Source organism: Chelonus insularis, unplaced genomic scaffold (genome assembly GCF_013357705.1).
Source record: "Chelonus insularis isolate UGA/USDA-ARS -01 unplaced genomic scaffold, ASM1335770v1 contig_146_pilon, whole genome shotgun sequence".
NCBI lineage: Eukaryota > Metazoa > Arthropoda > Insecta > Hymenoptera > Braconidae > Chelonus > Chelonus insularis.
The window spans coordinates 303,829-318,353 of record NW_023276387.1 but is presented as its reverse complement, the minus strand read 5'-3'; the positions used below and the strand labels follow the sequence as shown (position 1 = coordinate 318,353).

At 30.6% G+C, this 14,525-nt stretch overlaps 1 protein-coding gene across 10 annotated transcripts in view; it reads right to left on the bottom strand.

Annotated features, from left to right (window-relative positions):
• LOC118075140 (uncharacterized) overlaps nucleotides 1-14,525 on the bottom strand; it is a 149,919-nt gene that overhangs the window by 72,237 nt on the left and 63,157 nt on the right. For 9 of the 10 annotated variants that reach the window (XM_035096815.1, XM_035096814.1, XM_035096813.1 and 6 more), the window contains 2 exons: nucleotides 12,863-13,029; nucleotides 7,391-7,453 (listed from right to left, as the gene is read on the bottom strand). In XM_035096815.1, the coding sequence (XP_034952706.1) occupies nucleotides 7,391-7,453; nucleotides 12,863-12,913 (114 nt within the window). In that variant the 5' untranslated portion in view covers nucleotides 12,914-13,029. The remainder of the gene's footprint in view (nucleotides 1-7,390; nucleotides 7,454-12,862; nucleotides 13,030-14,525) is intronic. The other variant, XM_035096821.1, reaches the window with a different exon arrangement.

Sequence of the window (14,525 nt, the reverse complement as noted above, 5' to 3'; positions counted from 1 at the left end):
GCTCGTGCCACGACCTCAGTCGCATTTTTCGACGGTTTCCAAATTTAAATTTAAATTTCAACTTCAACATATAGATGGCCTGACCTCAAACCATCGTCTATCTACGATTTATCTCAACGAATCATTATTTTTTTTTATACTATTAAATTTAAATAAATTTTTATTAATGGAATATGCTACTCGGAATGCGCATAATGGTCTTAAAATATTGGAAAATTTTGTCATAAAAAATCATTATGGAAACTCAAATGAAAAAATATGGAAAATATGGAGAAATAAAAAAGACCAATGGAGTTGGAAATATCTACATTAAAATAAAATTGCAAACGTGTTCTTTTTTAATACAATGCAGACAATATATAGATATTGATTAACTTTAAATTTTCATTTTTTTTTTTAGATCTGTTTAAAAAAAAGATGAAATCGTGGATTTTATTTAAATTAATTTTCAAGTATAAATAAATTAATTAATGGATAAATTTTTTTATCTTGGGTTGATTTCGAGCAATATCTTTCCGTATTGCAAGCTTCTTCTCAATCAATATAATCAAATTTGTATCAAGATATCAATTCCATATATTTCGCAATAGTACGAACCGACGTCGATCAAACCACTCATCTCGTGTTCACTCGTGTGAAATAAATCCCTAAAGTATTCGTCCTTTTCTTTATTCATCGTCTTTCATTTTTCCTTTCCTCCCTCTCTTTTTCTCTCTTCGCCTGCAGCAGTTCCATCGACAGCGACTAATGGCCTTTTCATTCGGGCTCGTAAAATCGTTTTATATTAAACCGATACCGACTCGAGAATCCACCGAGGCGAGTTACCCACCCCTTTTCTTCTCATTTTTCCCTCTTCTTCGTCTCACCTTCTCTCCATACCCGTTAGTTCTACCTTCAACCTCCATTTGTCTCCCAACGGGAATAAAGCCCTATGCAGAAAAAAGCTATCTCTCTCGCTTCGTAACGACTCCACCAAGACCATTGGCCGCAATGCTACCACCAGACTCGCTAGGAAATCAATCTCGACCACCAGGTGATCATCGATTTTTTTTATTCTCAATAATACTCTTTCTCTCGTCCACCTCGTTCATCCTAATTAACTTTACTCACTCTTTAGTTTGTACTGCTATAGTTAATCGACCACAGAAATCGATCATTTAGTTTCGTTGATACTTTTTTTAACTGTTTCGACTACTCCTCACCTACTTAACTATGTCATCATATTTTTCTCTCTTTTAATTACATTAATTTTTCGTTTAATATGTTCGTTTTTTTTTTTAGCCTTGAGCTTTCATTCAAATATAAAGCTTCAATGAATTATTATAATCTGAATGTGTCAAATAAATTTAATTCATTAAGTTAATTGAATTTATTTAATCAATGTCTCATCAATTACAAATTTTTCTCAATTTTTTAATAAAATATTCTCTTATGTGAAATCGACACTTTATAGTGTGGTTTACATGTCACGTTTGCAAGCTGTCTGATGGAAAACGTTGGAAATTCAGACGTGTCGTAAACAGCAGAAAAAGAGTGGATATTACGAAATAGTAGAAAATAAAAAAAAATTGTTATGAAAAGAAGGAAAAAAAAACAGTTGAAATGAAATAAATTATAGAAATAAGTTAAATGTTATACCGGTAGCCTGTAATTAGTAAGATATTCTATCTATAATTATTAAGCAATTTATGGTTGGGGTGTTTAATGATGTAATAGGTGACAATTTGTTTATTGGAAATGAAAACACCCATTAGCTTACGACCTGTCTAAGCTGCAGCTTTGGGGGAATTATATTTAAAACGTTCGGAAGTGATGTATTAGTAAAATAAAAAAAATGAAAAAGAGAAAAATATTTTTCGACAGCTAAAGACATTGGAAATGTTAGGGAATTATTTTTAGATTTTCAATAAATAATTACTTTCGTCTTATTAATATATTTTCGGCTTGCTTTAATTAAAATTGTTGATTCATTAATTTATTATCAATAAAAAATATTCCAAATTACTATTCATTGGTAATTAGTTGATGTTTATTATGTTAAAAATGATTCATTAAAAACTTTGTTAAAAATCGATAAAGTTTTTACCAAAATTTGTATAAAACAACGTATCAAAGGTTTAATGAAGAAATTTATAGTATTATTTTAAACCTCAACATCACAAGTGAAACGTGAAAATCAGCGATCGTCGATAAAAAAATCAAGAGCAGAAGGGGCTGCTTTATACTGGCAGTTTTTACGAGGCTCTGTAAAAGGGCTCAGGTTACAGCTCGTTGGAAAAAAAAAAAAACAGAAACGAAATAGAGAGCAAAAACGAGCAAAAAGGAAACTGAGTGGGTAGAAAAAAAGAGAGAAGAACGAAATGATCGTTAACTCGGAACATAGGGTGGTGAACCGACGAGCAATGGAGAAAGAGGGGTAACAAAGCTGTAGAGTCATCCTCTCTCGGATACGGCCTTTGGATTCGATGGATATCGCAAACGGGACACATTCGAACTGCGGGAAAAGTGCGAATTAATGGAGTAGAAATAAATTTTTGAAACTATTTCTGTTTTTATTTTGATAAGAGGTAGATAATAAAATTACGTTTTTCATGTTCGAGTGGTTGTAACTGAAAAAACAATAAATAAACAAGCGAAATAAAATTAATTTAACTTTAAAATAATCGTCAATTCATATAATGACAAAAATTCAAATGATTCTCCATTGAATTCTTATTGAACAACATCCGTGACAATAAGAATAAAAAAACCCCAATTAATGAGTATGAAGAATCAGTTAAGTTTGTCGCTCTTATCAAAAGTATGAAGTTGAACATTATTCATCTGACCCAAAAGAAAGAGAATTGCGATCACTATCCAGTAGATCTTTCCTATTCTGTTCCTTTTATCTTTCAGCTACTCTATCCATACTATTTTCAACTCAAGTAATCCACTATTTCTTCGATAAAACCTCGTCCCAGATCCTGAATCGAAGCGACAAAAGACCAAATAGAATAAAAGAAAAAACTTGCATCTAAGATTTGGAACGGAATTGGGGCAATGGTATGCCAAATAGTTTAAAGACAACTAAAGAAAGACTTTTTATAGTTTAGAACTTCCAGCGCACTACATTTGACACATGTTAAATAAATCTTGGTCCATTCTACTTCTGGTAGATATTTTATTGCTTTGGATCATCATCATAAGTATGACCAAAAAATCAATCATTTTTAGAAAGTTATTTTATGATGACAATTGCTGAGTAGGTAATGAAAAATTTTTAACAGTTTTTCTAAGAATACGAGAGAGAAGTGTTCAAATTACGTAATCGAATTGACAGTGCAAGGCCATCTTCAATCGTCCAAAAATATATTTCTTATGTCTATAAATTATCAATGTCGACGTAAAACGACAAAAAGCGTGAAAGAAGATAAAACAGTTGCATAGTAAAATGTAAATCTATGCCAAGGCATCTGTCATTTTAATTTGTTAATAAACATTGGATGCTATTTTTTTTTGTTCACATTCATCAACTATTCAGTAGTTTCTTTGGACATGAAATAATCATTTACTCATCGAATGAGGCCATATTCAGCAACTTCAGCATTCGACTTTACTACCGTTTGCATATCTCCCTTTCACTATGAGCCCCTCACTCATTTATTGTCTTTTCCTTTTACCTTTTCGCGTTTTATAGCTCTTAGTAAGCTCCATTAAAGGATTTATTATCTATTATTGTTGTATAAATTTTATTTATCAATGTCGAGATACTTACATTTTTATATTTCTAGTCAATATTCTATTACTTTTTCAAGACTTTATCATGAGAATGCTTTTTTGTTTTTTTCATTTTTAAATATAAAAAAAATAATAATTTGCTTTTATCTGTATATTCTCTTTTTCCTCCTGATTTTTAATTATCATCGTAAAGAATTATGCCATGATAAATGAAATTAATGTAAAGTCGTCTTAAAAATGGCCCTTTTTTCACAATTTTAATGTTTAAATAAGTTTGAATAAAAAATTGAATTTAAATGATCTACATAATAGTATTTTTTTTTTTTTTCAAATCTCCTCTTTTCTCTTCACCCTTTTTTCATAACTCAATAACGGCTTAATGGATACTGCTCCAAAATGGATATTAGAGAAAAAGAAAAATTATTAGATAGATTCAGAAAACTTTACTTTGGATTAATATGCATTTTCTCTAGTAATTTTATGTCGCTTGAATTTTTTTTTCCTTTAAATATAAAAACATAAAATGTGAAATTTTGATCTACATACGTGCAGATAAATTTATTTATTTACTAAGTAATCTATGAGATTTTCAATGTAAAATCTTATCAATATTTTACACAAATTATATTGTACAATGGACTAATTATTTTATTCGAGAAAAAAAAAAACAAAACGAAAAATAAATTTAGACAAATTTTGAGAGTTGATAATTGAAGAGACAGAGTAAGAGAAAAATTAACATTCGACTGCAAAAGGTAAAAAGAATGAAAGTTTAATGGAAAAAAAATGAAGAGAAACAGAAAGACAAGATGGAATGAAAAAGTAGATAATAAGGAACTCAAAAGTGATGATCGAATTACGAGATTCACTTTATTGTGTCCGAGATCCTTTGAATAATTTAAGAATTAAGACAAAACTTTTTGCTAAAGACGCGCGTTAAGATGAAAAGAATAAGACCGGTTTGGAATAAAGAGTTGAAATTCAAAAAAAAAAAATGTGTTGAAATAGCTTTAAATGGTAAAGCTTAAGGCGTTCTAAAAGTTTTAGTGAGACTTTGTCGTTCTATTCGTGCAAAAGCTCCATTAATCCCAGAGCTTTCGACTTTGGGAATTCATTTGCAAAACAAAGCCATTAACTATGCAAGAAAACCTTTAAAATCGAATTTCGATACTTCCTAGCCACTTTTTCATTTGATATAATTCCCATTTTTATTTGTTTACTTATTCCTTTACTAATTTGACAAAAATATCGTTCGATTCTCCTAACGTAAGTAAAGTTTACTACTTTTGATATACCAACTGGTTTCAATTGGAATTTCACGGTGCGACTCAAGCTGTCATTGGAGTACGTGTGTGAATATATTATTCACAGATAAAGTTGTAACAACTTTATTAAAATTATCGCAAAAAAAAAAATTTTACATGTAGTCTAAAAACTCTTTTCCTGTTACATTAGTACGATAATGAAATTTTTTCTTATCGTCCAAGATAAGCTGACGAATAAACAAACACAATCTGATTACGTGAAAAGTATTTCCACACTTCTGTTGGTAATAAGAAGCAAACAATATTTTTTATTGTGTTTAGATAATTTACAAGTCCATTACATTGACGCTCTGGTCGTATTCTCAAGTGAATTTACGAGCAAGCAACTACCCCTCGACACCTCATAAAGCTGCAAGAAACCTCTTGAAAAAGGGAAATCTTTAAACGGAAGCCAGAGAGCGTGGAGACGCATCGTGAAACTCGATGTTGCACGAGCTGGGGCTTGAAATATTTAACGAGTTTACATTTACTCGCCCTCATATAATAATGTGTTATAAGAACGAAACATTAAAAAAAAAGTCGATAATGTAAAATTTCTTTTCCGTTCTCCTCAACTCTCTAATGCAATCATAACTGATTCATTTACCTCCAAACTTTGATCCTCTCAAGTTCAATATTTACTTTCTTGAAACATTTAGTTAACCGCAGCTGCCTTTTTTGTTATTTACACTTGAGAAATAGAAATCTAGAACGAAATCATCAAGGAATTTCTGGAATTATGATAAAAAGAATATTATCGAGGAATTACTTTAAAGTGTTTTATGATAATTATTGCGATAATGTAGTTTAGTCGATAAGAGGTCGAAAGTCATATAAAATGAAAAATAGAGTAAAAGAAGTGAGAAAAAAGTGGTGAAGAAAAAACGATGCAAGTTTTACAAGTAGTATCATCTCTCTTGCATGAGCTTGCGTAACACTGCTCTACCACTGACTGACCCACATACGCAGGCTTTATTTAAATCAGTTCTCTTCGGCACTTTTAGTCTCGACTTTCGTCGTCTTCACTTCCTCTACGTCTCGACGTAGCCACGATTCCTTTAACTTTAACCATCTCTAATTCTCAAACGTTTGTAAATATAAACCGTGACTTATGTCGTCTCTGCCACCTCATCATACATTTTTTCGTATATTTAGATATTTTTTAATCAATATTGTGTACTTTTAAATGTTTGATAAATAAATTTAATTTCATCACAAGTATTTCAATAATTGTTGATTGTTAATTGATAATAAATATTTTTAATGGACTTCTTTTAATCATGTGTCCAAATAAGAATTTAACAATTACGTAAAATGGAATAATTGAGCATTAAAAAATATATTAATTTTTTTATTCATATTTTTAGCATTTAATAATGTCTATAAAAATGTACTTTTCAAATATTTGCAATCTATTCAATTGTTTTGAATTTTTATACACGTAGATTCGTGGGGGTTGAATACTTTGATAATTAAATGAATAAAAAATAAACCAGGGTATAAGTAATTCTTGGAAAATATGCAAAATCAGTATTATTCTCGACAAGAAATTTTTTACTAATTATTCAACTAAATCTTCACATTTAATAATGTATTCACTGAGCAAATATTTACTCGTTATTAATTCAATTCAATCGTTATAGATTCCATGTATTTTTACAAACGTTAATTGTCATGTATTTCTCCATCACACTTGAACGGAAATTTTTTTCTGGTCGTTTCGTACATTCATTCATTTATTCCAGCTCCGACTGACAATTGGATAATTTTCCAGTAAATATTTTAAAGAATTCTCCGACCGTCAGAAAAAAAACAAAAAAGGAACTGCTGGCGCACATGTGATGATAAAACAGAACTTTAAAGATTACAGATAACGAAAAAATGAGTGAAAGAGAGCAAATAATATGTGGGAATTGACGATAAATAAACGTTAAATGCGAGAATTGTGCTGAGGACACACGAAAAGAATTTTTTCACTGAATGTAAGTGCAAAAATGACAAGACCACGTTTTGAAATTTAGGAATAAAAATATTTCTATTTGATAGAAATTTGTCATTTTTGCACTTGCATTTAGTGAAAAAATTCTCTCCGCGCAGTTTGCAATGCGTATGAAGTCGTATTTCATGACACGACCATCGAGTTACACATTACATGATGAACACTCACTAGAGATGAGGGGGGGGGAGGCAAAAAAATTACCCAACTAATTCATTAGATTAAAACCACATTGGGTAGGAAGAGATATTTGAGTCCTAGATATTTTCATTTTTTTACTAAAGTTACGATGATCTAAATGACTTTTAAATTACTCAATTTTTTGAATTTATTAAATAGTTATGTACTAAATAGTTAACTTTTTTGTACTCACTGAATTAATGGCTGTCATACTGCCAAGTCGACCAGGATCTGTGTCCATTAGCCCGCTGTCACTCTGAAAAAAAAAAACATTATTTTTTTTAGTCACTTCTTTGCAAAAATAAATTGCAAATATTATTATTTAAGACAACTATTTTTATTTGTAATAATAATAATATATTAAAATAGCTTTTCCTATAAAGAACGAACATATTTGCAAATATTCTCATACATTTTTTAATATTTTTAAATCTTTTATTCAGTTGGTAACAAAATACACTAATTAATTAAACATAAATGTCATTCTTATCTAATGATAATTGTTGTAAATGAATCTTTTAGAAGAAAAGATTTAATTATTTGTGTAGTGATGTACACCCATTAATAAAATTATTCCAATTCCTGAGAATGGAATGTAAAGAATTAAAAAGTTGAAGCGTAATCATATCAGCTAAAACGGTAATCATTAATTGGATATCATTCAAACTGATCATAAAAGCAATAACCGTTCATTTCCTTTAATTTCCAAGTTTCAGTATTGCAGCGTATGATAGTAAAATAGAGAATTCATGTCATGTTGATTTTTTTTATTGTCTGATTCTGTTCATTAAAATTGTATGAGCTAAATGTTCTTATGGGATCAACCTCTGAGCAGCTTCGTCAAATTAAATCATTAATTATTTCAGACTATACAGATGTACATACTGGAAATCGAACATGTGCTACTTGAGTTTAATAGAAGATCTCTCAATTCATTATTAATGTTTAATTTTTTAAACTGATAAAAAGTATCTTTGAATTTATTTGGATGATAATAATAATAATTAAAGGCCTGAGTTGTCAAAAGAATCACACTAATTTTTTACATTTTATTTTTGTTAATTTTAAATTGATCTTAATTACGATAACGAACAGAGCATGAAAATATTATTAATAAATGACTGGATTGGCGAAAAGTTAACGTTTAAAATTGGATTCTGATCATCAAATAGGAATTGAGTTTAATTCGCCTCAGGGGACTAATTTGTGAGCATGATGACAAAAATTATTAAGTATTCACTAGAAAAATCAACACGTATGCTACATATACATTTTATTAACGAGTATAATTTTTTTTAAACTCAAAAATATTAGTATAATGGATATTTTTCAATGAAAACTAACAAATGTTACAATAGAAATGAAATATAACAGACAAAGCAACAATTGGAAGTGTAACGACAAAGGGGTGATAGTTAACTAAACACTGTAATAATGGCACGAATGTACAAGAAAGTAAGCGTGAGTCGTTGCTAAAGTCACGATTGATACAAATCACATAAACGTGACTTGATCAGAGACTGAGTTTGTAGCAACAGCTCACTCGATCTCAAGTTTTTCCGTTGTTGCTGTGTAGTAACATGGCTGTTATAGAACACATCTCTGCCGACTATATCGCACGTATTCGTATATATCCCACGAGGGACGAAGAGCGTATCTATCTCGGTCGTAAATTACGTGAGAGTCATAATTCGCGTTACGTTGTACGCCCGCGGCTAAATCGCCGTCTCTACTTTGTCCCGTCCCTTTTCCCTCACCACCCGCACCCTCTATCGCATTTCTCCTCTTCAGCTCTCTAGGTTCACTGTGTGTACTTGGTATTCCAACGAACCAAGACTAGCGTTTCGCATTCATTCGACATCACCTTGCCAGCAATTTGTGCTTGAATTTGTGATATGAGTAAAACCGGCTCATAGATTTCTCTATCTCTTTTTCCCCCTTTGGATATGTAAAGTTTTATAGAAATTTCTATCCACTCTTATGTGTGCTTCATGCATTTAATTCTGAGGGGTATTTAATGAATTGATCTCTGATTTTGATGTAGGAAATATTCCAATTGAAAAATATATTTTTTTGATTTTTTAATGACACTCAAAGAAAGAGAGAAAGAGAAAAAGATTTAGACTTTACCCAGCTAAATTATTGAACTTTTATGAATGAGCAAACGTTTTAAACTCTCCTTTTAAATATTATTTCTTAAAAAATGCATACAAAATTTTTAATTATGTCGTGGAATGTAAAAAAATTCTTTCTATCTTTAGTTAAATTTTTTTTTCGCCCAAGTATCTCTTCCAAGGGAAAATACATTTCTGAGATTGAATTCCACAAAATTCATTTTTAATATTATGAATATAATTCATCACAGCATTCAAACTAACTGGATTTTATTATTTACTGAAAAAAAAGTATTTAAAGCCAACTATAGGCTTGCAAGAAAAAAAGAAATTCTTGAATATGTAAAGTTTAATTGAAAATACCTCAGCTTTTATTGACTCGGTGCAACTAAAAAGCAATAAACAAGCAAATTTCCGTGAATAAATATTTGGAAAACATTTTACATTTTTATTTGACTGAGAACAGAAGAGGAAAGTAGTGTATAGTGAGGATTCAATGAATTTGAATGTCAAAGTAACTTCTGAAGGAGGAAACAAAATGTGCTACGTTTTCTCCACTTTGTTTTCGCGCTATTTCCATTGTTCGTCTGTGAATATTGATTTCAAGTTTCAACGGATTTCCTCGAGGACAACTTGGCGTCGTTAACGTAAAGCCACGGTCGAAAGTTTTCAGTCCGTGGTGATGATCTACATCACAAAGAGGATGAAACGAGTCACAAGCTCCACCTACGAAAGCTTTCTATCGTAAGATTCACCGTGAGCTTGGTTACAAGCTATATATTCTCTCAGCCAAACTGGACCAGCGAGGAAGGGAAACCACTAGAGGAAATATCGATCACTTGGTAGTTGTAGAAACCACTAGACTACATTCAACCACTAGACCAGTCTAACTTTCATTCTTTATCTTTGTTTTAACTTGTTGTTATGAATTTAACTGTATTTATCTGTTCTGTTTATAGATTACTGACTTTTTAATAATTGAAATTCTAATTTAAGGATCTAAGGCAATGATAATATACCGATGCATAAACATGATCATTTACAGCTCTAAATTTGATTCTTATAAAAAAATGAACTTTTGATTGAAGATAATTGTTATGAAAAGAGTAGAGAAATATGAGCATTAAGAAAATAAAAAAAACATCTAAAAGCCAAAAGTTGAGAGAATAAAAACGGCAGATGCACTAGTACCATCAGTAAGAATAGGAAGAAATCTTCAGGGACAACTTGGACTAAGAGAGAGAGAGAGAGAAAAAGAAAGAAGAAATAAATAGATAGAATGGGCAAAGGTTTTGCGTTGAACTGTTGCCAAATCGGTTATACATGAATAAATTTTCGTGTCAAACTTGGAGTCGAAAACGAGTGTAGCTGTGTAGTTATACAAGTCTAAAATGGATTTAGATGATGGATAAAAATACTTTTAATTTATTCTTTTTGCTACAAAAGCACTCAGTACAACATTTAGCTGTTTTTCAACATCATAAAATAGTTTTATAATGTTGATAGGCTTCAATACTGATACTTATGTGTTGAGGAAAAGAAAAAATATTCTGACAGCTAAAATTTTATAAATGAGTCATTTACAATTTAAAATAATAATACAATATTCATGAAACTATTGGAATTGGGTATTTATTCATTAAGATTGAAAGAAGAGAGAAAAGTCTAGATATGGAATTTCAAGATGTGGCTTGGAAAGCTCATGATGAAAACTGAGGAGCTGAGACGAGACGTTAATAACACTCTGCTCAGTGGAGAATACGCGAAACTTGGACGGGTCTCATTGTCTTCTGGGTGACAAGTAATGAATTTCGTTGTCGGCCAAAGCTGTGAATCTAATTAACGACTGATATATCAAATAGGATTATTCTAAATAAATAGGATTTATGTCTTTAGTTTATTACAATTCTCTTATTCCATTAATTAATATCCTTTCATTTTTAATCATTATTAATTATTTCCAACTCTAGATTACTCCAAGTATTTTTTTAATAAAATATTACTGTCAAATTATAATAATTAATTGGTTTTAATTTATTTTTTTTCATCACACGTTCATAAATTGGTGAAGGTAAAGAATTACGATTAATAATATATCTTCTCTTCTTTCAGTAGAGGAATGAATATTTTAGTATCATTGAAAATAAAAATTAACGGGACGAATTGATAATTGTTCCAGTGTTACTCGTTGATTCATTGTTAATTAATAAACGTTTATCAATTATCTCCTATACTATTGTTTCTTTTATCTCCTATACTTGTTTTTTGATATTTTTGTTTATCCAATATATTCCGTTTTTTATTAAGAGAAAATTTCATTTGATTGTGATTCATCAGTACAGTAGTCAGCTGAGCAACGAGAATTGGTCACGAGCGTTGAAACAGAATAAGAGAACTATTGAGTGATTGATTATCTATTGTCGTGGTGAAACGTGAGTAGTCTGAGCTTTTCGAATCTTGCTGCTATATAATTCACGATGCACAATGACTTACCATGTCTGGTTTCGATTTAAAAAATTGTTTCACTTTATTTTTATTAAGTATTACGTAAAATTAAATTCAAATTAATCACTTGAAGATTGAATTTTTCATTATATTTTAATTTTATCATTTTTTAATTACATTGTTTATTTTAAAAAATAAAAAAATTCTGTATCTAAATCATTATTTGATGTTTTTGTTGTCCTGTTAAACTTTGGGATAAATGATGAAATTACAATAAAAATACAAAAATTGTATAGATAATAATTATCTAATGTTTGGAGAGAAAAATTCTTTCGACTAGACTCCACGTTTTTTAAAAATAGTTTTAATGTCACTTGACAAATTCTTTGAGATGCCACATTTTTTGTTGATGCAGATGAAAAAATGAAGATAGAATGAAAGAATGAGAGAGTAGGTACAGTGAAAATAGTAAGCTTATAAAGAAGAAATAAAAGAGTAGACGTACAAGAAGTAAAAACGAGAAATGAAAAAGAAAAATGTTAGATAAAAGCTCTCTCACAAGAGTCAAGAGAATGCGAATTAAAACGTAAAGTAAGAGAAAGAGGTAACGTAATTCATCTTCGTCGTAGAAATTTTAGAACGGTATTCCGACATTATTAATGGGCCTGAGGTTCAGATAGCAGTGAAAGAGAAACTCAGAGGTCACAGAAGAATTTTCTTTATATTCTTTTCTGACACTTGTTTTTTTTTTTATCATCGTCATCTTTTTTTTACTACACTCTTCCCTTTACTCCTTTTCCTACCTATCCAAACGTTGGCACGAATATGAAAATTCATTCATCTATTGAGTCGCAAGATTAATGAATCAACCGAGTGTTTAAAGACATGAGAAGCTCAACGTCCTCAATCGAGTCTCATTAGATTCATATTTAACTTAATAACTGAGTGATAAAAATGAAATGAAATTTTTAATATTATAATTGTTAATATAAAAAGATTGATAAAAAAATAAGAAAAAAATTTTTACAAAAAGAAGAAAAAAATAAAAATTTTCAACTTAATATTGAATTACGCAATAAGTCTACATGTTTTCAGTGATGACTCACAGTGTAAGCATGTCGTAACGCATCTGTAACCAGCTGAAAGTGTTTCAACATCAAACGAAATTCAGAGAGACAGGTCCAAGCTGGTAGTTGATCATTTTGTCAATAACCTCCTTTTCTTTGTGATCATAAAATTACTTTTATTCATTCTGACATGAGTCAACTTTTTTCTGAAACAAAAAAAAGAAAACAAAATTGTAGAACACGGATCATTATTTGATGTCAAATAATATTTAAATTAAAATCAATTGATCAATTTCCAGAAAGTTAAGAAAAAAGGCAAAATATAATCTAATAATGTAATAAAAATAAATGAAAGAGTATTTATTTTTAGAATTGATATTTATCATAGACGCTTTCATTGTCTTACATAAATATGCCGCTAGAAAAATAGCCTTCAAGAAAAATGATGCGAAAACAAGATAAAATAGTTGAATGCTTAGTTGAAGGTTGTCTGCAATAGAGAACACAAATTTACATTCCTACATCTTGGCGTCAAGCTCATTTGGCAATTTACCACTACTCAGTGCATTCTACGAATTCTCGGTCTAGTAACGTCCTGATGGGTCGGTGTCCACGTGGTGAACCCGCAGGGGATGAAGGTGACCAGAGTGGTCGAACGCGAGACACCGTGACCGTGGCCATTACCCGCAGGCTCTTCAATTTTGGCCTCTGCCGGGATTCAGAGTGCTTGACAAATAAACCTCGATGTCTTGGTGTATGAGTTGAAGAGATATCCTGGTTCAGAAGACTATCAAGACCAATACTAGAGAGAATGTGCTGTCAAGAGCCAATGGGGATATACCATCTCTGGAGGTGTATGTGGTGTCAAGTACTCTTACGCGTTCGTTTGGTGCCAGGAGAGAGAAAGAAGAGCTGTACGATGTTTCCACGATAGATAGGGTCTCTTCGAGCTTTTTGGCGACACTCCAGCTTCTGTATAAATACCCCTAGGAGTAGTCACCACTTCCCATTTATTCCTTCTTTCTCTCTCTCTTTCATTTCATACAATCATCTTCTTATTTCTCCAGTATTGTCTTTTGTTTTTTGCATTGTTGCTCTAATTATTGCTCTCATTGGTGCTTTGTTTGGTTTATTGTGCTTTTGATAAATTTAACCTAAGATTACTCTGATAAATAATTGTTGTTTGTCCTTATATTGAATTGTTTCGATGATTTTGGGACTCTATCAATTTTTATTTTAAAGTTAGAATGATTTGAACGACAATTGGATACAACAACCAATACAACTTTGATCTGATTTTAAGAATTTTCAATCTTTCTCTTTTTTCATGCCACATAAGATAAATTAAAATGGAACAGAAAAAAATAACTATAAAGTATAGAAATATACAATATTGAGATTTTCTGATCTTAATAATTGTATTGTTGAGGAATATTTTAACCATTGCATTTTCATTGAACGACCGGGAAGCAAATAGAAATTTCATATTGGATGAAAGTTGTGGAGTTGATATATTTATAAAAATGATTTAGAGATTCTTTTGAATTTATGGAGAGTAGGTTTTTGGTGAAAGCAATGGAAGTGTCGTATCTCGCGCCACGGCACAATATTGTCGAATCTAGTGAGGGTGGTGATTCCTCTAGCGAATATTAAAACGCCAAGGCTGTGAGCAACGACTCGAGAAAAAATGAAGAAGAAAAAG